Source organism: Culex pipiens, chromosome 2 (assembly GCF_016801865.2).
Source record: "Culex pipiens pallens isolate TS chromosome 2, TS_CPP_V2, whole genome shotgun sequence".
NCBI classification, from domain to species: Eukaryota; Metazoa; Arthropoda; class Insecta; order Diptera; family Culicidae; genus Culex; species Culex pipiens.
Window position 1 is genome coordinate 207502268 of NC_068938.1, and position 25680 is coordinate 207527947.

A 25680-nucleotide genomic window follows, 5' to 3' on the forward strand; every position below is an offset into this window, starting at 1 on the left:
AAAAACAGACTTCCTACAGACTTTTTGTCAAGATTACACAGACACCGCCTTTCAGGAAAATGGCATCCCTCTACAAGGCTTTTTTCGTGGCGATCAGACGGGACCATTTGAGGTTATGTAAATTCAGACCATTTTTTAAACTGCTTGTAATTTTAGATAGGTAAGTCAGATCTTGAAAATTTTTAATCCACAAGATAGGTCTTCGCATATGCTTTCTAAAAATATATAACATGTGAGGGTTTCATGAAAAAACCACCCTTTTTACCATAATTTTAATTTAATATGAAACAGTTTTTTTAACATAACTTTTTTAAATACGCGATAAAACTGCATGAATTTAAGAGCGAGTCCACGAGCAAAGCATACCCATCTCGCATCGACCTCACCAATCTGCCTGAAATTTTCAGGGGTTGTTTGTACATATAAAACTAGCATCTGGCCAAAATATGAGCACTCTAGGTCAACGGGAAGTGGGGCAAATCGGGACACAAAGTTTGAAGGTTCAAAAACGTCAAAAATCGTAAAAAGGCTGTAACTTGGGCAAAATTCAATTTAATTTCAAAATTCAAAATGCATCTGAAAGGGCTTAAAAAATGCAACAAAATGCAGGGTAGAGCATCCCAATTGGTTGAATCTAAAGGGAAGTATTGGCATTTTAGTGAAAAAATAGCACAATTTTCAAACTCAAATAAAAAAGTTTTCCATCCAGATATCAACTCGGTTCGACCTGCAGCTTGTAGGGGACATCTGGGACTACCATCTGAGACTGAGAACGCTTTGGGTAAGGCAGTTTAACATATTAAATAGACACTTTTACTTTTAGTGAATTTTTTGGTTGTAAATTTTTGCTCGGGGGACCCCTTAGATCCCATTTTCTGATGATAATTTTATCATATTCGTGTTCCTGAGACAATTTCACAATAGAAACATGCATCAAAATGTTTATTTTCATCCATTTTAACCCTTTAAAAAATGAAAGTTAAAAAAAATTAAGATGCTGCTTTTTTCTGGTGTCATCTAGTATCCTTGGAAACGCACTTGATTTTCAATAAATGTGAATCGAATTTTTTTTTTAACTTTCATTTTTTAAAGGGTTAAAATGGATGAAAATAAACATTTTGATGTATGTTTCTATTGTGAAATTGTCTCAGGAACACGAATATGATAAAATTATCATCAGAAAATGGGATCTAAGGGGTCCCCCGAGCAAAAATTTACAACCAAAAAAATCACTAAAAGTAAAAGTGTCCTTAGATGGTAGTCCCAGATGTCCCCTACAAGTTGCAGGTCGAACCGAGTTGATATCTGGATGGAACACTTTTTTAATTGAGTTTGAAAATTGTGCTATTTTTTCACTAAAATGCCAATAACTCCCTTTAGATTCAACCAATTTTGATACTCTACCCTGCATTTTGTTGCATTTTTTAAGCCCTTTTAGATGCATTTTGAATTTTGAAATTAAATTGAATTTTGCCCAAGTTACAGCCCTTTTACGATTTTTGACGTTTTTGAACCTTCAAACTTTGTGTCCCGATTTGCCCCACTTCCCGTTGACCTAGAGTGCTCATATTTTGGCCAGATGCTAGTTTTATATGTACAAACAACCCCTGAAAATTTCAGGCAGATTGGTGAGGTCCAAACGACGTCCCATACAAAGGGGTATGCCCTGTTCGTGGACTCACTCTTAAAAAGCAACTTAGGGGACGTTAAGACGGATCGATTAAAACCATTCCGGCCAAAATCGGTTGAGCCTGTGACAAGATATTCCAGTGACATTGATTTGGTACACATGTCTACATACAGCCAAACACACAGACATTTGCTCAGCTGGTGATTCTGAGTCGATATGTACAAATGAAGGTAGGTCTAGGAGGTCTAACTAAAAAGTTCGTTTTTCGAGTGATTTTATAGCCTTTCCTCAGTAAAGTGAGGAAGGCAAAAAGATTCCATGTTTTTCAACAGATTTATTTAATCGTGAACCATATGTTTTTTTCCAAATTTAATTCTAAGAACATTAAAATTGATATTTTTTTAAAGAAAAAGCATACATCTGAAAGTAACATTTTTTTTTATGTATTTGCGCTTTTTAATTTTTTAATTGTACATTTATTACCCTTTCAAAAAAAACCATCAAATTATAGTTATTATATTCAATGGTTTTTGCATCCTTCTTTTTAAAAGATCTAGGCAACTTTTAATGGAAATAAGGGAAAGTTTAACGAAACATTTTGGTGAACAGACTTTTTTTTCATTTTCATCACAAAAAAATATTATAAAAAAATCCCACTCTGTCATGGCTTTCTTAAACACAAATATAATCATTGGTTTGGTACCCTTGGTCAAGAAAAAAAATAAACACAAAATGATTAATAGAACAAAATAGTTTAACAAATTGATTTCTTGATAAGTTTCAAGCCTTTTTGTTATGATGGTTTGAAAGAATATAAAAAGGTTAAAATTACAGTAAAATCTCACATTTGGAAAAATGTTTTAAGTTTGAAAAAAATTTTTGAATACAGTCTTTTATTTCATATTTCATTAAATAAGGTCATAATTTGAAAAAAAAACTGCAATTATTTTCCCATCGTTGAATTTATATTTTTTAAATAAATCCTGAAATTTTAAGAACATAGAAACAAAATTGAGTTTTTAAATGTGCAAATTTTCAAATAACAAGTAAGATTTCATCGATTTCTAATGAGATTTTAATTTTTACAAATTTATTTAGGAAATTACACAAAAAAGTGGTAATATTCAACCATATATTTTTCCATTATCTAATTTTGTTATTATTTTTACACAGTTTTTACACATCATTATCTTACAAATTTTCAGTTTTTTCTATGACTATAATTTAGTTTTGCCGTTCGCTGTTTCCTTTTTATCGCTTTGATGATTTAATATTAATTTGATTGAAAGTTCATTGGCTGTAAAGTTTTTTTCGCAGATCTCCAATGAGTACGTCAATAGGGGAGAGTGGGGAGACTTGATCCCCTTTTTTGTATCGCACATAACTCTGTCATCTCGTGGCGCAGGGGTAGCGGCTTCGGCTGCCGATCCCGATGATGCTATGAGACGCGGGTTCGATTCCCGCCTTATCCACTGAGCTTCTATCGGATGGTGAAGTAAAACGTCGGTCCCGGTTTCTCCTGTCTCGTCAGAGGCGCTGGAGCAGAAATCCCACGTTAGAGGAAGGCCATGCCCCGGGGGGCGTAGTGCCAATAGTTTCATAACTCTGTCAATTTCTCACAAAACTATGATCGTTTTTGCATGAATTGATAGCTTAAACATTTAACTATGTTTGGCTGATAAGGGTATTTCATCAGATAAACTCTTAAAAAAATGCCAAGCGTTTTAAAAAAATATTTTAAACCGGCATTTTCAAAATGTTGTGGATAATTTGATCCCCCTTTCAACATTTTGAAGAAATCTTAAGCAAATTGTTTCTTATTAATCCAAACTTTTAATTTTCTATAAGATACAGCAATTTCACATTAAACCTGTACGTTTGTGTTCAAAATATAACAAGTTTAGCATGTAAAATATTTAAAAACTTAAAATTTTCTTTTTTAGACCAAAATTGAGCATGTTTACAAAAGCTGGTCATTTTTGTTTACAAAACTTTTGAAAAATGGTTCAAACTGCAGTTAGTTATGTAAAACTATACTGAAGGAAACTATGTACGAAAACCCAGCAAAATTATTTAATCTTGAGGCTGATTCCAGTGACTGTAAAAATGCACTTTTTTAAACAATTGATTGTAAAAATAGTATGACGATAAATTTAACGTCAAATGCGTAAGGGTTTTGGAGTTGATATGTTTATCAAACAATTCATGTGTAAAAAATATTTTTTTAAATAATTTTTGAGTGTTTTATATACTTATCAAAACAAAGAAAAAAGATCTCTTGGAAGTTTTTTGCAGCACTTCTTCGAAAAATGTGTGTAACTCAATCTAAACATTTTTTATTTTTTTTCTTTGTTTTCTACAATGAGTTTTAGTCAATTTCGCTCAACTTTCTAGAACAAAGCTAATTGTTTTACCCACATGCTGACGAGATACAGGCTTGGGATCAAGTCTCCCCGGGGATCAAGTCTCCCCACTCTCCCCTACGTTATGAAAAAAAGTAATGCTCGACTGAATTTAAAATTGTTTGAAGGTACACAGTAAAAAAACTGTGAAAGTTGACAGATTTTATGTGAGATTTTTTTTTAATTCGAGCCCTAGAAATATGTAAATTTACATCTTTTAATGTGTAATTTTACTTATTCCACATAAATTGATGTTATATTTCATAACATTCCATCGAAAAGATAGGAGATATTCATTAATCATTTTTCAACCTTTTTAAACTAAACTGTTTTTTATTGTGTTAAACTAAGTACTGCGTTCAATTAGCATCTAAAACTGAATCATCTTGGTAGAAAAATTTCCATTTTTTTTCTTTGAATGGTTTCCAAATGTACTTAAAACTCTCGACGTGCTAGAGAAAACAGATAAATCTAGATTACTTTTTCAAAACAACCAATGTGTATAGGTTTCCTGCGTACATGAGATCTTTTGAAAAAGTAAGCGAGAAATCGTCTAATTTTATACTGAATCTTGGTTTGATTTATATCTATTCCAATGGTTTCCAATTATTCTTAATTTATGACAGATGCAAATTGTCAGACGTTTTCATAAGATAATTAAAAGCGCTATTCCCTAATGTTTGTAACAATGTCAAAATTAAAGTGTTCAGAAAATATAAATTATAGTTTTAATGAAATTGGTTCAATGAATTCAATAATTTAAATATAAAAGTGCTCCGATCATAGATTCGAGAATATTGTTAGAATATAATGTTTGTGTCTTCTTTACTCCTGACCGAAATATTTAGAAATCACTCTTTGAAAATCTACTACTACTACTTGGTCCAACTAATTTCCGTCTTTAAACAGTTTGTATCAAGCCAAGGTTGGCATATCTTCGTACTTTGTAGACAAGTTAGGAAGGTATTATACTTATACAGTTGGTCGGATGATGAATCCAAAAATTGCATTGGTTTCATTCTGACGAGTGCAAACCGCCTTCAAAAAGTACATACATATGACATAAGTGACACTTGTTTCAGGATTGCCAGATCTAAAATTAATTGGTTTTGTGGAAAAAGTCTTACAATTACCTTTCCAACGTTGTATAACATCATGGATTTTTAATCGATTTCTGGCCTTTTATCTAACATCAAATATTCCAGCAATTTATTAATGATGCACAGGACCCTAAACCGAGTCAAATATTACCGGTATGGTTTAAATCGGTTCAGCCAGTGCTGAGAAAACTGAGTGACGTTACTGATAAAACACATACACACGACATGTATGCCTACATACATGTGTTCATTTTTAAATTTTAGTTACTAGAGCAGGGTTTAAAGGCAAAAAGATCTAAATGAGATATGTTGCGACAAACTTTTGACCTGCCGGCTTGCAGAATTCAATATTTCACAGAGACTTTCCCAGGTGTGACAAGCGGTGTTGACCAAGCCGACGCAGCGACCGACGTGACTTGAGCAGAGGGCGACTTTTATTTATCACTTTCTGGTCAAATATTTTACTTTTATACTCGTGATTTTACATATTTATAATTCAATAAAATTTAAATTATTGGCCAAAAAACGGCTCCGTGGGCTTTAAGCTCAATCGCGTCGACACTGATCTTGTGTTTGTCCAAACGCTTCGATGAAGATCGCGGCCACCGGATAGTGTCCCCAGGTCTTTTTTGGAGGGGTAAGTCGTTAAAGGATTATTTTTATATTGCCTTTCTATATATTCTATTTAGCCGGTTTGGCTACTGAATTACTTGCACATCTTAAAAAATAAAAACTTCCAAGCGGGAAACTGCTGCTGATACCGATTTACGAGCGATTTTTGGCCGTTTCTTCGCGTCCGAAGCTTTTTTTTGCTTGCTCTATTATTGACCGCTCGTTCCGAGATAGTTTCGGATATTAATATCGGATGCAAAACAACGGCTCTAATGAGGGTCGTAAAATTGAGCTGTGTGCGCGCGCGCGACTATATTTGGAGTTTTGTGGTGGGGGTCTTAGATAAAGAAAAACAGGACCACCAATTAGGAAAAAAGCGAAATAGAACCGGCGAGTTGTTTGAGTGATCAGATTGTGGGTCGAAGCATTCGAATCGGGGGCCGGAACACCGTTATTGGCCCAGGGTACTAAAATTGACGGAACAATCAGGACATCTTTGTGTGTGTTTTTATTTTTGGTGGACCGTCACAACTGGTTGAACTAGTATGACGAATGACGGTTTGGATAGGAGAAATTAAGTGATCGGTTTAACTGATTGTTTCCGAAAGCAGTTTTTATGGTGGATTGACTTGTTGAGATGTATTATTTTTTAAATGATTTATTTTTATTTAACTGGATCAGCAACATACGTTTTTTTTCAATTCTCACTTCAATTTATTTCATTGTTACAAATTTCCCAACACCAATCACCCTTCCAAACTGCAGACGACTCTGATCAACAGTACCTATTCGGTGCTCTAATTGCGAATTATAGCTTAGGCAACATCACTTCAACCTTAAAGAACCATCTCTCGTAAAGACAGCTCGCACGCAATATCATCAAAAAAAAATATGCTCTCACGAAATGGATTTGGCACGGTCTTTCTTACTCTCGTCTAACAACCTGAACACCTGACCGTTGGATGGTTTGCTTGCCAAGGCCACGTGTGCTATTAATAAAGCACGTGTGCGCGTGAGGCTTACGCGCGAGAATTGCCCAAAAAGTAGCAGCAGCCAGCAGAAGCTTTGGGTATGACTTTTCAATTAATTGCATGTGCTGACCAAATGGGCGTGTGTGAGGCGCGCGCGCGCGTTTTTCCTTGAAGGAAATTGGAGTTTTGAGCTGGGCAGAACTTCGATCGGTATAAAAGCGGCGGTTTGGGGTGGAAAAGTCATCAGTCTACTAGCAGCAGCTTTTCCGTACAGTCCCCCCAAAAGTCTCAGGAGATCCAAGATGTTCAAGGTGAGTTGGGTCAAAGAGGGGAGTTGGTAACATGAAGATCCTAACCTAATCCCATTCCTTCCAGATCATCGCCCTGGTTGCCTGTGTGGCCATCGCCGTGGCCTCCGCCGAATGGTACGGCCATGAGCACCTGCACACCGTGGTGGAACACAAAGAGCACCACGAGGACTACCACCACGATCACCCCAAGTACAAGTACGAGTACGGCGTCAAGGACGGCCACACCGGTGACCACAAGAGCCAGTGGGAGGCCCGCGACGGTGACCTCGTCAAGGGCGGATACACGCTGGACGAAGCCGACGGTACGCACCGCGAGGTCGAGTACAAGTCGGACCACCACAATGGGTTTCAGGCCCATGTCAAGCGTGTCGGACATGCTCATCATCCCCACGGTGAAAGCTACGCCAACATCGACCAGCACCACTAAGTCGCCGGTGGAGTCGTCGGAGACCAGCACCAAGGCCCTTCCGGCCAAAGTCCGCAGCAGCAAGCAAACACTTTCCATGTTCTCCAAGCCACTATTTCTGTCCTGTTGTTGAGATTGAGGGGAGGTCCGTTGAGGCCTGCCAGCGTTACAGACTGATTAATAAATTTGTTAACGATTTTCAAAGTTCCTAATTGACAAACACAACAAACTATGAGTTTATGTTTTATTTCGATCAAAATCTTCGAAAAAACTATGCTTATTCTGCCTTAAGGTGGTTGGTGCCTTCTTCACACTCGTATATATATATATTTTTTTCTAAAATAGCAATGACTGATGCTCTTTAAATTTAATTAAGAGTAAATGTAAACGTTCAGGTTGGTCTGGAAGGTCGAATAAAAGAATATACCTTTCAAGACAATTTATAGCTGGAATTTTACAGAGAAAAGAGAAATCAAAATTAACTTGAATATTTGGATTATTGCATCAATTTAACATAGGAGTCGGTGAAGTCGAACTGAATCTTGATTCACCAGGATACAAGGCCAAGGTCGTCAAAAAAGCTACTCTAAATTTCAGCTCTGAGAAAAATGACATATTGAGATTTAACTATAAGGTTTGCTTATTGGGTAATTCTCTACCAACTCACACGAAATCGGGAAAAGTTGCCTCGACCCCTCTTCGATTTGCGTGAAACTTTGTTCTAAGGGGTAACTTTTGTCCCTGATCACAAATCCGAGGTCCGTTTTTTGATATCTCGTGACAGAGGGGCGGTACGACCCCTTCCATTTTTGAACATGCGAAAAAAGAGGTGTTTTTCAATATTTTGCAGCCTGAAACGGTGATGAGATAGAAATTTGGTGTCAAAGGGACTTTTATGTAAAATTAGTCGCCCGATTTGATGGCGTACTCAGAATTTCGAAAAAAACGTATTTTTCATCGAAAAAAAAAACACTAAAAAAGTTTTGAAAATTCTCCCATTTTCCGTTACTTGACTGTAAAAAATTTTGGAACATGTCATTTTATGGAAAATTTAATGTACTTTTCGAATCTACATTGACCCAGAAGGGTCATTTTTTCATTTAGAACAAAATTTTTCATTTTAAAATTTCGTGTTTTTTATAACTTTGCAGGGTTATTTTTTAGAGTGTAATAATGTTCTACAAAAATGTTGAGCAGACAATTACAAAAATTTTGATACATAGACATAAGGGGTTTGCTTATAAACATCACGAGTTATCGCGATTTTACGAAAAAAAGTTTTGAAAAAGTTGGTCGTCATCGATCATGGCCGTTCATGGTCATCCGCGACCGACACGACGACGAAATAAATAGAAACGCAAAATAGTAGTTTATGCAACAAGTTGCAAAAAGAGGATTTTTTCAGCACGAGTCGTACATTTATCCAACGAGGTTCACCGAGTTGGATAAATACGAAGAGTGCTGAAAAAATCAAGTTTTGCAACGAGTTCGATACAATATTTTTTGCAATTCCAAAAAACACACACTGAGTGAAATTTTATGTCAAATTTTCATGTATTTTGTCAATAAATCGCTTAAATCAAAAAAATGTTGAAAAGTGTTACTTTTCGAAAAAAGTGCTGAAAAGTTCAACTTTTGCAGCACCCATTTGAGTGCTGAAAACTAGAACTTTTCAGCATTTATTTTGAAAAGTGTTGCTATTCGATTCTGTTATTTTTGGTACAGAAAAGTAGGCTATTTCGTCGTTCAAGAATGACAGGAAAAGTAAGTAGTTTCACGACGGAATTGCAAAAAGTAACTTTTTCAAAACTTTTTTTCGTAAAATCGCGATAACTCGTGATGTTTGTAGGCAAACCCCTTATGTCTATATATCAAAATTTGTGTTATTGTCTGCTCTACAATTTTGTTGAACATTGTTACACTCTAAAAAATAACCCTGCAAAGTTAGAAAAACACGAAATTTGAAAATGAAAATTTTTGTTCTAAATGAAAAAATGACCCTTCTGGATCAATGTAGATTCGAAAAGTACATTAAATTTCCCATAAAATGACATGCTCCAAAAATTTTTACAGTCGAGTAACGGAAAATGGGAAAATTTTTAAAACTTTTTTAATGTTTTTTTTTGATGAAAAATACGTTTTTTTCGGAATTCTGAGTACGCTATCAAATCGGGCGTCTAATTTTACATAAAAGTCCCTTTGACACCAAATTTCTATCTCATCACCGTTTCAGGCTGCAAATTATTGAAAAACACCTCTTTTTAACATGTTCAAAAATGGAAGGGGTCGTACCGCTCCTCCGTCACGAGATATCAAAAAAACGGACCTCAGATTCGTGATCAAGGACAAAAGTTACCTCTAAGGACAAAGTTTCACGCAAATCGAAAAGGGGTCGGGGCAACTTTGCCCGATTTCGTGTGAATTTGTAGAGAATTACCCACCTAAAGTTTCACTTCAAATCATAGTTAGGTGCCCCACCAATAATGTTCGGTATTCATATTGATCCAGGGGGTCATCAATTTTCATTGACATCAGGATAAAGATGCAAAACTGTTTTTTTTTGCCTGAAAATTTTACGAGTTTCTTTTTAAAACCCAGCTAAAAACAACATTTTTCTGAACAATTTTGCTTCTTGAATAATTATTGTGTGTCACTTCAGTGTCAATGTAAAATAAATTTAGTAAAATAAAAATGGCAAATTTTCACAATTCCCTTTGACTTTTAAGCTTCATAGCGAAACGGATTTCTCACATTGCATTTTTGTTCATGCATTCCCTACATAGAAAAAAAAAAGCCATTTTCAGCTAAAATTGTTGCATAAAAGTCTCGTTGCAATTTTGCTGGCTGAGCATATTCATAAGTATAAATCTAGAGAATGATATTTTTAGCCTATTTGGTGTCTTGGGCACAGTCATAGTCAATGATAAGGAATTTTCTAAAATATATATTTTTCAAAAGAAGACACCTCGGAAACTAGCGTTTGAATTTTTTTTTTCATTTTCTGCATATTTCAATTAAAATGTTTATTCCCAAATGGATGTCTTTTAAATCGTAAAAACGTTCGCGTTTTAATTAAAAATTAAAGGCTCGGAACTATAATATTGTCGCAACATTTGACAAAAAATGCATTTTTTACATTGGAAATTGAACTTAAAGTTTGCGAGAATTGATTTCGGGGTCGCATAAGGTAATACTGAGAAATAACTATTTTTTAACAAAATTTTAAATTAAAGATTATTTTTGCATTTCGGTCAATCAAAAGTTATAGAAAAATTTCTCAGCTTTCCGAAAATATTTCAAGTGTTTATGTTTTAATGCTTAAGTGTTAATTCTTTTCAAGTCTGGACTGTATGAATCGATTATCTTAAGGCCTTGACAAAATTTCACTTCTCAAAGTCGCAACTTCGGATAATCGAATCAAGGAAAAAAATGATGCTGTCTTATTTTTGATTAATGAGCTTCAATACGATCCCTAAACTACTCTAAAGTAATTTAAAAAATTTGAATCCAAGATGGCGGCCGAAATGGTGATGATGCAGAATTGACAAAATTCATTTTCTTATTCGATAGGCATTCAAAGATTCAAATTTGACTACAGTGGGGTTGCGGATCTCGAATTTGATGTTAAAAGTATGAAGATAACAATTTACATTTTGCCTTCCTCACTGAGGTAAGGCTATAATCCTGCTCTAAAAATGAACTTTCTATTAAAAGCTCCTAGACCCACCTTCATGTATACATATCTACTCAGAATCGAAGACTGAACAAATGTCTGTGTGTGTGTATGTGTGTGTGTATGTGTGTGTATGTGTGTGTGTATGTGTGTGTGTATGTATGTATGTGACCAAAATTCTCACTGAGTTTTCTCAGCACTGGCTGAACCGATTTTGATCGAACCAGTTGCATTCGACTTGGTTTAGGGTCCCATACATCGCTATTGAATTGTTTGAAGTTTCGATAAGTAGTTCAAAAGTTATGCATAAAAATGTGTTTTCGCAAATACCCGGATCTCAATTATATTCATGTTTACGATGTCCGGATCCATCATCCGACCCATCGTTGATTAGGTAATTAAAAGGCCTTTCCAATAAGTCGAAGACATTGAAGATCTGGCAACCCTGTCTCGAGTTATGACCACTTATGTGATATTTATGTACTTTTTTGAAGCCGGATCTCACTTAAATGTATGTAAACTATGTTTGGATCCATCATCCGATCCATCGTTGGTTAGGTAATCAAGAAACCTTTCCAAAGAGTCCAGAACATTCAAGATCTGGCAACCCTGTCTCGAGTTATGACCACTTAAGTGATATTTATGTACTTTTTTGATGCCGGATCTCATTTATATGCATGTAAACGATGTCCGGTTCCATCATCCGACCCATTGTTGCTTAGGTAATCAAGAGACCTTTCCAAAGAGTCCAGAACATTCAAGATCTGGCAACCCTGTCTCGAGTTATGACCACATAAGTGATATTTATGTACTTTTTTGAAGCCGGATCTCATTTATATGCATGTAAACGATGTCCAGTTTCATAATCCGACCCATCGTTGGTTAGGTAATCAATAGACCTTTCAAAAGAGTCCAGAACATTCAAGATCTGGCAACCCTGTCTCGAGTTATGACCACTTTAGTGATATTTATGTACTTTTTTGAAGCCGGATCTCACTTAAATGTATGTAAACTATGTCCGGATCCATCATCCGGCCCATCGTTAGTTAGGTAATTGAAAGGCCTTTCCAATGAGTCCAAGACATTGAAGATCTGGCAACCCTGTCTGGAGTTATGACCACTTAAGTGATATATTTGTACTTTTTTGAAGCCGGATCTCACTTAAATGTATGTAAACTATGTCCGGATCCATCATCCGGCCCATCGTTAGTTAGGTAATTGAAGGCCTTTCCAATGAGTCCAAAACATATCTGGCAACCCTGTCTCGAGTTATGACCACTTAAGTGGTATTCATTTTACATTTTTGAAGCCGGATCTCACTTAAATGTATGTAAACTATGACCGGATCCATCATCCGAACCATCGTTGGTTAGGTAATTGAATAGCCTTTCCAAAGAGTCCAAAACTTTGAAGGTCTGGCAACCCTGTCTCGAGTTATGACCACATAAGTTGTACATTGTGTTCTTTTTTTCTGGATCTAAAAAAAATATGAAACCGCTGATATACCCATTTTTGGTAAAAAGTGAGGAAGGCATCAACCACATAGGTGGATTAAGTTAGTTTTTTTTTTGTTCGTGATTTGATTATCTTAAACAAACTTTAGGACAATCGAGGCTTCAGTTAGTCGAGTCTTAACTGTAATATTTTTTTTAAATCGAATCGAAATTTTATCCAAAAAGTGCAGTAATTTTAAATTGCATTTTTAATTTCACATAGTAAAATGAATTCTGAAATTATGTTTGAATACATTTAAGTCTTTAAAAATTCCATAAAAATTTGAAAACTTAAAAAAAGTTTGAAGTAACGAAAAGTAAATTAAGCAGATCGATTTTGTTTATTTTTTTTGCCTTTTGTATAAAGTCTATAACTTAAAATTTTCACGGAGACACTAAATAAATCAGTAAATAGCTTCTCAAGATATTTTCGGACATTCACAAGCCCACAAATTTGTATCGAAGCTTGTATGAGAAAACTAATGATGTAGAAAAATAGAATGCATGAACAAAGTTTCAACTACATAATAACTTACAAAGAAAAGTCGAGTGGCAAAAAAGTAGAGGATTAAAAAGATGATACAACAATGTCTTTTTTAAATTAAGGAACTTGGCTTTGTTTTTTTTTTAGCAATGATTCAATTGACTTGAACTGCTTTATATTTTTGCCTTCCTCACCTTACTGAGGAAAGGCTATAAAATCACTCGAAAAATGAACATATTAGTTTGACCTCGTAGACCCACCTTCACGTATACATATCGATTCAGAATCATGTTCTGAGCAAATGTCTGTGTGGATGTGTGTAGGTGGATGGACAAAAAAATTGTCACTCGATTATCTCCAGACTGGATGAACGGATTTTGACCGTATTAGTCTCATTCGATCCGTCTTGGGGTCCCATAGGTCTCTATTTAAAATCAACAAGTTTAGTTAAGTACTTCAAAAGTTATGCTAAAAAAACGATTTTGGCGAATGTCCGGAAGATTGTAAAAAGGGTGGTTTTTGCAGGAAAACCTATCATGTTATACATTTTCAGAAAGGTATTAAAAAGACCTTTCTAATGAGTCCAAAACATTGAAGATCTGACAACCCTATCAAAAGTTATTAGCACTTAAGTGTTATTTATACACTTTTTGGAGGCCGGATCTCAGATATTTCAATGAAAATGATGTCCGGGTCCATCATGCGACCTGTCGTTAGTTAGATTATGGAAAGACCTTCCAAATGAGTCTAAAACATCGAGGATCTGACAACCCTATCAAAAGTTATTAGCACTTAAGTGTTATTTATACACTTTTTGGAGGCCGGATTTCAGATATTGTGATAGAAATATTGCCTGAATCATCCATGCGAACTATCGTTGGATAGGTTTTTTATCAGACCTTGCCGATGAGCCAGAAATATTTAAGGTCTGTGAACCCTATCAAAAGAAATGAGTAATAAAGTTGATTTGTTAAACATGTTGCTATTTCGACTGAATGTATTGACTTTATGAATATGAGGAAGGCACCAACCACCTAAAGGTGGATTAAGTAACGTTTTTAATATCAATTGCAATTCGCTGAGCAATTTTGATGTGACGACTTCCATCATTTGCTCGATTTTTCATCGTGAAATCCATTATTCAACCAATTTTGGTCTTTAAAAATCATTGGAAAGAAGAACTCTTGGAGTTTTCAAAAATTTAACGTTTGGAAGTTTCATTTGTTTAATGAGACTTAGCCAATGTTTTTAATGTTTTTTTTTTTCTCGGGTCAACTTTGGCTGTGTGTCTTCTTTCATTTGCTATATTTAAAGCGAAAATTAGTATGCAATAATTTGTGTAATTTCCCAGACTATGCGCTTTTTTTACGACTATACGCTTTTTTTACGATTTAGATGATGATGGTAGACTTTTAAGCATTTTTTTTAAATATGTTTCCGTGTTCAAAATGAGCTCAAATTTGGAATATAACCTATTGATGGGTCAATATTTGATTTCAAGGGGTAGTTCCAAGCTAGCCCAGATTTGGACCACCCTAATGTAACCCATAATTGGTGCTGGTACGTAATATGTGAGATTTTTTTACCCAAGCAAAATATTATTTCATATATTGTGTTAGTTCAAAGAGTTACTTAAGCAGAAGGTCTCAAATATTTCCATTTCCCTAATTGTGTCCCAAGGTTGCCCACTCTGCTACCGTAGTCCATCATCAGCAGTACCCTACTATCATAAATTCTATCACGCCAAAAGTGGAGGAAACAACCTTTACCTAAAAAAAAATGGGCCTCCAACTCAGACTTGGCAATAAAACCGATTATACCACCACAGAACTGTCTTTAAATTTATTTGAAGAAGCACCCTCATCAGCATTCCAATTCATCCAGCAAAAAGAAGGAAAAAAATGTGAACTTCCAACCGAAAGACCCTAAACGGCTGCGACCACCACGAGTAGCCGGCGAGTGTCAAAAATTCTATTAAAGATGGTTCATAATTTTAAATTTGAAAACAATCGACAATGTTTCATTCCGGTTTCCTCTCATCGGACTACTTTTTTTTTTGTTTTCGGGTTCCGAAGAAGACCTCTCTCAGTGCTTTCCTAATAAATTATTCGCCAAATTCGTCGTCGTTTTGGTTGTCTTTGTTGGCCTCCATGGTCGGGGTTGACTCTAACCAGCCAGCGAACGAGGCCAAAATTTATTTATTTACATTTTTGGAAGTTCTAAGCGGTGACGGCGGTTCAGTCTTGGAAGTCTTGTTGGCGATCGTGCGCAAGTTTAGAAATAAAATTTATTTCTTCTTTTGCAGGTTCGTCGCTTGTTGCGAAAATATAAAAAAAGAGCAGAAACAGGTTGGCGGCGGCGGCCACAAGTAAGATGATGGCCGCCTCTGGTTTGGTTGGGCTTGCAAAAGTTGAGAAAATTTAAATTAATTTGAAATTTTAATGTTATGCGAAATAAAAATTGTTTCTTATGCCTTCGGGCGGCTAGGCGCGTTCCCCCGGAATGAACCGCGAACTGCTTGGTTCGTGTTGGGTGTATCTGTTTGGAGAGTTCATTCAGCTTTGTATAGTGACTTGTTTTTTTCTGTTCTTTGATGAAATAAACTATCGTGATTGTCATCACAATGTGATATTTTCAATTTCAGAAATTTTATTCTCAAAGACTACCTTTTGTATTTATCTACATTTTCCAAATAAATTATAAGAATAAACGATATAAATTATACAAATTTGCTGAAAAGTCAACTTTGAAGAATTCATAAATTCCTTTAGAAAATGTGCCTGTGAGCCATCGTCAGGACAAAGTAGTACAACTTTATTTAAATTTCAAATTTCTCAATCACAATCACAGAAATTCACCCACTTTCAATCATATCATCCCGGCCTGGAATTCCATCAGTTACTCAAAAACGACCGCGGACTCAAACGCTAACAAGATTAAACGACAATCAACTCGGACTCGGGGGCCTGAGCTTCACCTTAATCCGCGCGCGATCCACGTCCCGGCAGTGTCGCCTGTCAACCTGTTCTGCCAGCATCACAGTATCACATCGCAGACCGTATCAAACGTGGCTGATGCTTACGCACAGGACTGGTGACTTGGAAAAAACTGGTTCCACGCAGCAGAGATGCAGCGCTTCGTCTATTGTGGAGTGGTGTCTCGACTGTCCATCAAGGGCAGCTGCTGTGGTCTCAATTTCAACTTTTTTTTTATGACACAAACCGATCATCGTGGACAGATGAAGCGGCGGCGGCGGGATAACTTTTCTGACAAATTCACGGAAGATTTATGTATGACAATTTTATTAATGAGATAAAAAATATGTGAACCAAAATCGTTGAGGCTGACGATTGGACGAGAAATGAGCTTTAACGGAGGGTAAGAGCTGATGCGCTTATCGAGAGTGACATCTTAATTTGAGCTAGTTGGTGATATGAGAGGGTTTCTATGAAATAACATCACAAAATTGTGACATCTTTTTAAAAAATCCAGCATTTGCGTTTGTTGCTGTGATTTATAAATTCTGAAGTTTTTTTGAAAAAATCCAATAAACCAAATTTCCAGTTTTTTCCAATGCTTGTACAAACAAAAACAAAAACAAAAACAAAAACAAAAACAAAAACAAAAACAAAAACAAAAACAAAAACAAAAACAAAAACAAAAACAAAAACAAAAACAAAAACAAAAACAAAAACAAAAACAAAAACAAAAACAAAAACAAAAACAAAAACAAAAACAAAAACAAAAACAAAAACAAAAACAAAAACAAAAACAAAAACAAAAACAAAAACAAAAACAAAAACAAAAACAAAAACAAAAACAAAAACAAAAACAAAAACAAAAACAAAAACAAAAACAAAAACAAAAACAAAAACAAAACCAAAACAAAAACAAAAACAAAAACAAAAACAAAAACAAAAACAAAAACAAAAACAAAAACAAAAACAAAAACAAAAACAAAAACAAAAACAAAAACAAAAACAAAAACAAAAACAAAAACAAAAACAAAAACAAAAACAAAAACAAAAACAAAAACAAAAACAAAAACAAAACAAAAACAAAAACAAAAACAAAAACAAAAACAAAAACAAAAACAAAAACAAAAACAAAAACAAAAACAAAAACAAAAACAAAAACAAAAACAAAAACAAAAACAAAAACAAAAACAAAAACAAAAACAAAAACAAAAACAAAAACAAAAACAAAAACAAAAACAAAAACAAAAACAAAAACAAAAACAAAAACAAAAACAAAAACAAAAAACAAAAACAAAAACAAAAACAAAAACAAAAACAAAACAAAAAACAAAAACAAAAACAAAAACAAAAACAAAAACAAAAACAAAAACAAAAACAAAAACAAAAACAAAAACAAAAACAAAAACAAAAACAAAAACAAAAACAAAAACAAAAACAAAAACAAAAACAAAAACAAAAACAAAAACAAAAACAAAAACAAAAAACAAAAACAAAAACAAAAACAAAACCAAAACCAAAACAAAAACAAAAACAAAAACAAAAACAAAAACAAAAACAAAAACAAAAACAAAAACAAAAACAAAAACAAAAACAAAAACAAAAACAAAAACAAAAACAAAAACAAAAACAAAAACAAAAACAAAACAAAAACAAAAACAAAAACAAAAACAAAAACAAAAACAAAAAAAAAAACAAAAACAAAAACAAAAACAAAAACAAAAACAAAAACAAAAACAAAAACAAAAACAAAAACAAAAACAAAAACAAAAAACAAAAACAAAAACAAAAACAAAAACAAAAACAAAACAAAAACAAAAACAAAAACAAAAACAAAAACAAAAACAAAAACAAAAACAAAAACAAAAACAAAAACAAAAACAAAAACAAAAACAAAAACAAAAACAAAAACAAAAACAAAAACAAAAACAAAACAAAAACAAAAACAAAAACAAAAACAAAAACAAAAACAAAAACAAAAACAAAAACAAAAACAAAAACAAAAACAAAAACAAAAACAAAAACAAAAACAAAAACAAAAACAAAAACAAAAACAAAAACAAAAACAAAAACAAAAACAAAAACAAAAACAAAAACAAAAACAAAAACAAAAACAAAAACAAAAACAAAAACAAAAACAAAAACAAAAACAAAAACAAAAACAAAAACAAAAACAAAAAAACAAAAACAAAAACAAAAACAAAAACAAAAACAAAAACAAAAACAAAAACAAAAACAAAAACAAAAACAAAAACAAAAACAAAAACAAAAACAAAAACAAAAACAAAAACAAAAACAAAAACAAAAACAAAAACAAAAACAAAAACAAAAACAAAAAAAAAAACAAAAACAAAAACAAAAACAAAAACAAAAACAAAAACAAAAACAAAAACAAAAACAAAAACAAAAACAAAAACAAAAACAAAAACAAAAACAAAAACAAAAACAAAAACAAAAACAAAAACAAAAACAAAAACAAAAACAAAAACAAAAACCAAAACAAAAACAAAAACAAAAACAAAAACAAAAACAAAAACAAAAACAAAAACCAAAACAAAAACAAAAACAAAAACAAAAAAAAAAACAAAAACAAAAACAAAAACAAAAACAAAAACAAAAACAAAAACAAAAACAAAAACAAAAACAAAAACAAAAACAAAAACAAAAACAAAAACAAAAACAAAAACAAAAACAAAAACAAAAACAAAAACAAAAACAAAAACAAAAACAAAAACAAAAACAAAAACAAAAACAAAAACAAAAACAAAAACAAAAACAAAAACAAAAACAAAAACAAAAACAAAAACAAAAACAAAAACAAAAACAAAAACAAAAACAAGATCTTTCCACACTAATGAGGACCTAAACTGCCGCTAGAAGCTAGTCCGTCCCATATGTAATTTCGTCAATTTTGAAGTAATGATGCAGTTTGGTTCAAAATCATGTAAAATATCAGAAAAAAACCCAATAAAATGTAGTACTTTGTTCTAGAAAGCCGGAGAAAATCCTTTTTGACACGCGGTTTTTTCGGCTTGCTGTTTTTACATATGGGACGGACTAGATTAGAGCGGCAGAAAATTGTTTGGAAATAAGAATTTTACTCTTGACCGTTCCAATGTTAAACAACTACCTTAAAATGTGGGTTACATTAATCATGGACCATGTTGTTCATCACCTCGCGCTACTGAATAAATAAATCCTAAATTGCGCCAAATAATCCATCTCAAACCTCCTCAAACAAATTGTAATGCATTAACATTTCATTGTTTACTTTCATATTTCGAGAGGCTTTTGTTGTCCGGGGCTACAATTTGCTAAAAATTCCTCCCCCTTTCGTCGTTTCCCAAGCCACTTCCCCTCTTCCTTCTCTTGCACGTTATCCAAAACCCCAACACTGCCGTGCTCTGCTGAATGCATAATAATTCCCAATCTGGCCACAACCCCACCCCGCAACCCTGGGTCCCTCGTTAGAGTCCGGCATTCGCGCGCTCGTTTGTTACACCTAATTATTATTGCCAGCCGCGCCAGTTCAATAAAATCATAATTTTTATTCACTGCGCCTTCCTTCCTCCCCTTCTTGTTTCTCTGCTTCAACTTGAAACCATTTCGGAACAATTGCTCTTTTATCGCCGTAATTTCTTTGGGGCTTGTTTTCATGGCCAAAGCCGAAGACGACGACGGTCCAGGTCGAGGAATTCCACGTCGAAAAGGTAGCAACAGGTTTTTCGCTAGTTTTCACCTTCCAGCCACGACGACCGGACTGCTGCTGCTGCATCTCTCAGAATCTGCTGACGGACGGACGGCCTTTGTCCGTCGGCCAATTCCAGAGCCCGCGCCCCCCTTCCCCGGACTTCATGCCGATGCAAAATTTATGGTATTGACTTTTTCGCGTGCATTTTCATATATGCACATTGCAGCAGCAGCAACGCGGCGAGTCATATTTGTGCCGGGGCTGGTTTTTATTGCGAAATTTTTCGTCCAAGACCAGGGGAGGCAGTTCTCGACGAAATCATGCAAAGTTTTGGTTGAGACATAATTTCATAGATATTTTGTCGTTTTAAAACCGATCCATTTATTCATTTTTTAAGATTTTAATTTTTGGATAACTTCTATTTAACCATAACTTTTTTTCCATACATTCATAGACATTTAAAAAATAAATGATGGTAGCAAAATGATATATATAACATGTTGTGATTGTTTTATACTTTTCGTCCTCCCCCCTTAACCTCGACCAGAGCTGAGAGACAGAAATTTGAGAAAAAATAGTACCAGACTAAAATGAAGCAAGATAAAAACTATTTATTTTCATGTCACACTTTACAACCTTACATTGCCTCATCAGCCATTTGAAGTATTTATAAATCTGTATGAAAGTAAGCATGATTATTTTCTGAACTGTTCCTAGTTAATTTATTTTAATGATGAAATCGCTAATCGGACGGAATTAATGTGACCCTACCATTTATTTATTTTTGCGGTATCAAAGAGTTGTATTTTTCAGGTTATGTTTTATTTCAAATTTTGTTTAAATCCAGTAATGATAAAAAATGGTTTTATTTTATTTTAGCCAAATTTAAAATTACTTTAGCAAACTTGTGTTTTAGGAAAAGAAACTTCTCCAATGTTTTTTTTTATTTTATTTAATTTTGTTTTGTTTTTCATTTCACTTCACTGGATTATTTTGGCAAAAACATCAGTGCAATAATTAACCTAAGCTGATATGGGAGAACAAATTGAGCAGGGGAAGGAAAAAAGTTACAAAATAACCTTCGAAATTGAAAATTTTGTGTTGTTTAATTTTTGGTTGAATTGGTTCATTAGGCCGATGCAAATATTTAAAAAAGTTTTTGTCCCTCGGCCCTGGCCGAGGTCAAGGGGGGGGCAAAAAATAAAAAAATATAAAAATTTAAATAACAAGCCATAATCTTCACATTTAAATGAAAAAAGTGTTTTAAAATGCATTTTACACTAGTTCAGTTGTTTTGCAATCATTAGTTTTCAAAAAATCTAAGATCTGACAAAAACAAAAATTGTATCAAAAAAAAAAAGATTTTGCATCGAAAATTTTCAAAAAATCTTAAGATTTTTTAATAAACCCAAACATGCTAAAAATGATTTTAAACGCAGGAGAATGTATTTTAATTTGATTTCAGCTAGTTGCCCTTGAATTTTCATTGAAATTTTGAAGTTTGTTGTAAAAATATTTTTTTTGCCCCCTGATTTTTCGGGCCAATTTTGAAGGGGGGGGTGACAAAAACTTTTAAAAACATTTGCACCAGCCTTAATGCATGTTAAATTATTACAAGGTTTGACTTTTTTTTTCAGTTTTTTTTTTCAAATATTTAGTGTTTTAACAAAGTCCAAACAAAACAAAATGGTCAAAACAAAAACTTAAAAAAATATTGTAAGATTTTTTAAAAGTTAATCGAAATCAATTTGTTTTTTTTTTCACATTTTTTTATATTACAAGTTCTTTTTTTATAATTATAACCTGACATTTTAAAAATTGTTTTTGGAGGAGCTGCTTGGTGACCAATTAAAAAAATATAAAATAAAGTGGAATAAATGATTGTAAAATTTAGTGATAGTGATGGCTCCTTGATTCTGATCAAAATCGAGGGTGAAGGTTTTTTTTTTTAAATTCTTTGTACACAATATTTTTTGTTTTGCAATAATTTGATCATTTTGTTTGAGTCATTTGTTTACAACAGAGGTGCTCAACCTTTTGGCCTTGTGGACCAGATTTGATTTTTTTGAAGCAGTGGTGGGCCGGAACTAATGTTTGCTAAAAGCTGAAAAAGTAAATATTTTTTAATATTTTTTAAAAGGTTCTTTGAAATAAAACAAAAAATAAAAATAAAACAGTGTTGCAAATATGTTTTAAATGCCTAAATTTTAAGAAAAAAAAAAACAGGAATAACTTTCAAAAATTGGTTCATTTGATTTATTTTAATAAAGTTTTGATTAAAAAATAGTATTGTGATTATTTATAAACAAAATAATATATTCTTTGCTTCTAAATATCTTGAATTATTTTGAGATTTGTTTTTAATGATTTAAAATTTTATATGCTTTTATCAAACAAAACTTTATCACTGCAAATTTTATTTTTTGCTAACTCACTTGTTAAAAAAAACTATTTTAATCAGGTTTCTCAAACAGAAAAGCTTCAATTTGCAGTAAACACATTTAAACTAAAATAAAATAAAAATGAATTTGAGAGAAAAAACATAAAAAAACAAAGGCAAAATTTAAAGAATACGTTTATTTAGCGTCATATTATTGCAAAATGAAATAAATAAAAAAATGATTTAATTAAACATTTTACAGTATGTATAAATTTAATCTAAAGCTTATTTTTTAAATTTCGACTCTCAATTTATATATTAAATATTTCAGGAACGGCCTGAAGGGCCGGTCATAGAACTATTTTGAAGGGCCGTCGCAGGCTGGATGAACTGACTTCACGGGCCGGACGTTGGGAAGGCCTGGTTTACAAGATCGTGTGAAATAAAAACTTAAAAGGTAAAAAAATTAAAATTTTCTTGATTTTCGGGCTTTGCAAGTCCATATCTTGACTTAGGTTTATGAAATTGCATATAAATAGTTCAGTTTCGTCACAGGGGCGAATCGGGGCTGCAGTTTGAATAGAAACAAAAGTTTTTTTGTAGAATTTAACTCTAAACGTTTTGAAAAAAATGATAAAAACTGTGTTTCAAAACAATCATTTTGATTAAATTTTTCATACTTATAGGTCAAATTGCACATAATCAAGTTTTGGTAGTACATGAATAAAAGCTTTAATATATGGTTGAATTTTACCACAAAACATTTTTTTGTATGTTTATTTATAGTATAGTTTATTAAGCGAAAAAAACAAATGTTTTGAAAAGATTTGTATTTTAGGCGATTATCAATTTTATCAATGCAAATAATATTTTTGAACGTTTTTAAAATTTATGAAAATTTTAACCCTAAACAACTAAACTCCGCCTCTAGGTGAGCAATTCTCTACGAAATCGGTCTTTTTTCTTCAATTTTAATTTTTGTATTTTTTAATCCGGCTGAAACTTTTTTGGTGCCTTCGGTATGCCCAAAGAAGCCATTTTGCATCATTAGTTTGTCCATATAATTTTCCATACAAATTCGGCAGCTGTCCATACAAAAATGATGTATGAAAATTCAAAAATCTGTATCTTTTGAAGGAATTTTTTGATCGATTTGGTGTCTTCGGCAAAGTTGTAGGTATGGATACGGACTACACTGGAAAAAATAATACACGGTAAAAAAAAATTTGGTGATTTTTTTATTTAACTTTTTATCACTAAAACTTGATTTACAAAAAAACACTATTTTTAATTTTTTTTATTTTTTGATATGTTTTAGAAGACATAAAATGCCAACTTTTCAGAAATTTCCAGGTTGTGCAAAAAATCACTGACCGAGTTATGAATTTTTTAATCAATACTGATTTTTTCAAAAAATCGAAATTTTGGTCGTAAAAATTTTTCAACTTCATTTTTCGATGTAAAATCAAATTTGCAATCAAAAAGTACTTTACTAAAATTTTGATAAAGTGCACCGTTTTCAAGTTATAGCCATATTTAAGTGACTTTTTTGAAAATAGTCGCAGTTTTTCATTTTTTTTAATTAGTGCACATGTTTGCCCAGTTTTGAAAAAAATATTTTTGAAAAGCTGAGAAAATTCTCTATATTTTGCTTATTCGGACTATGTTGATACGACCTTTAGTTGCTGAGATATTGCAATGCAAAGGTTTAAAAACAGGAAAATTGATGTTTTCTAAGTTTCACCCAAACAACCCACCATTTTCTATCGTCAATATGTCAGCAACTAATGGTCCGATTTTCAATGTTAATATATGAAACAATTGTGAAATTTTCCGATCTTTTCGAAAAAAATATTTTTGGAATTTTCAAATCAAGACAAACATTTTAAAAGGGCGTAATATTGAATGTTTGGCCTTTGTGAAATGTTAGTCTTGATTTGAAAATTCCAAAAATATTTTTTTCGAAGAGATCGGAAAATTTCACAAATGTTTCATATATTAACATTGAAAATCGGACCATTAGTTGCTGAGATATTGACGATAGAAAATGGTGGGTTGTTTGGGTGAAACTTAGAAAACATCAATTTTCCTGTTTTTAAACCTTTGCATTGCAATATCTCAGCAACTAAAGGTCGTATCAACAAAGTCCAAATAAGCAAAATATAGAGAATTTTCTCAGCTTTTCAAAAATATTTTTTTCAAAACTGGGCAAACATGTGCACTAATTTAAAAAAATGAAAAACTGCGACTATTTTCAAAAAAGTCACTTAAATATGGCTATAACTTGAAAACGGTGCACTTTATCAAAATTTCAGTAAAGTACTTTTTGATTGCAAATTTGATTTTACATCGAAAAATGAAGTTGAAAAATTTTTACGACCAAAATTTCGATTTTTTGAAAAAATCAGTATTGATTAAAAAATTCATAACTCGGTCAGTGATTTTTTGCACAACCTGGAAATTTCTGAAAAGTTGGCATTTTATGCCTTCTAAAACATATCAAAAAATAAAAAAAATTAAAAATAGTGTTTTTTTGTAAATCAAGTTTTAGTGATAAAAAGTTAAATAAAAAAATCACCAAATTTTTTTTACCGTGTATTATTTTTTTCCAGTGTAGTCCGTATCCATACCTACAACTTTGCCGAAGACACCAAATCGATCAAAAAATTCCTTCAAAAGATACAGATTTTTGAATTTTCATACATCATTTTTGTATGGACAGCTGCCGAATTTGTATGGAAAATTATATGGACAAACTAATGATGCAAAATGGCTTCTTTGGGCATACCGAAGGCACCAAAAAAGTTTCAGTCGGATTAAAAAATACAAAAAAAATCGAATGACCGAAATCCTAGAGAACTGCTCAGGTCTAAAAAATCACCAAAAATCAAATTTTCAACCAATTCTTGTTAAATCTATAAAAAAAACATTGGAAAGAAAAACTAATAAAATTTAAGAAAATGACAGGTTTAGAAGTTCAACTTGATTTATATATAAAGATTTTATCTGAAAATAAATATGCAGTATTTTTTATAATGTACCAAGTTATGCCTTTAAGCATTATTTTTACAATTTAATTGATAATGGTATCAGGAAAAACTAGGAAATACGTACAAAAAATAAATAAAAAAAAAACAATACTAGATTGCATTAAACATATTTTTTTAGTTTATGTCCCTCGCCTCTGACCAAAGACAAGGGAGGACAAAAAAAAAGGAATACGAAAACTGAAACTAATGGTAACGATTGCAACATTTAAATGAAACAAATATTTAAACCATATTCTACCATTTTTTAACGATTTTTTGTTGTACTGTACGTTAGAGTTTAAAAAAAGTCGAAAAATATTAAAACGAGCCCAAACAAGCTCAATGTGGCTTTGGACGCAGGAAAATGCATTACAAATTGTATTGAAATTTTTATTGCTTCTACTGTCATGTAAATTTCAAAGATTTCTTTAAAAAAATGTTTTCATCACCTGGCTTTTCGGGCTGATTTAGAAGGCGGGAGATGGCGCATTAACTTTGAAAAATATTCGCAACGATGCATTTA

General features: G+C 32.6%; 1 protein-coding gene across 1 annotated transcript in view; it reads left to right on the plus strand.

The window, feature by feature from the left end:
• The window catches only part of LOC120423242 (cuticle protein 21-like), a 29121-nt gene extending 21466 nt beyond the window's left edge, over positions 1-7655 (plus strand). The window contains exons 2-3 of the mRNA XM_039586956.2: positions 6864-7026; positions 7091-7655. Of these exons, the coding sequence (XP_039442890.1) occupies positions 6864-7026; positions 7091-7453 (526 nt within the window). The 3' untranslated portion in view covers positions 7454-7655. The remainder of the gene's footprint in view (positions 1-6863; positions 7027-7090) is intronic.
• Positions 7656-25680: the final 18025 nt, after the last annotated feature.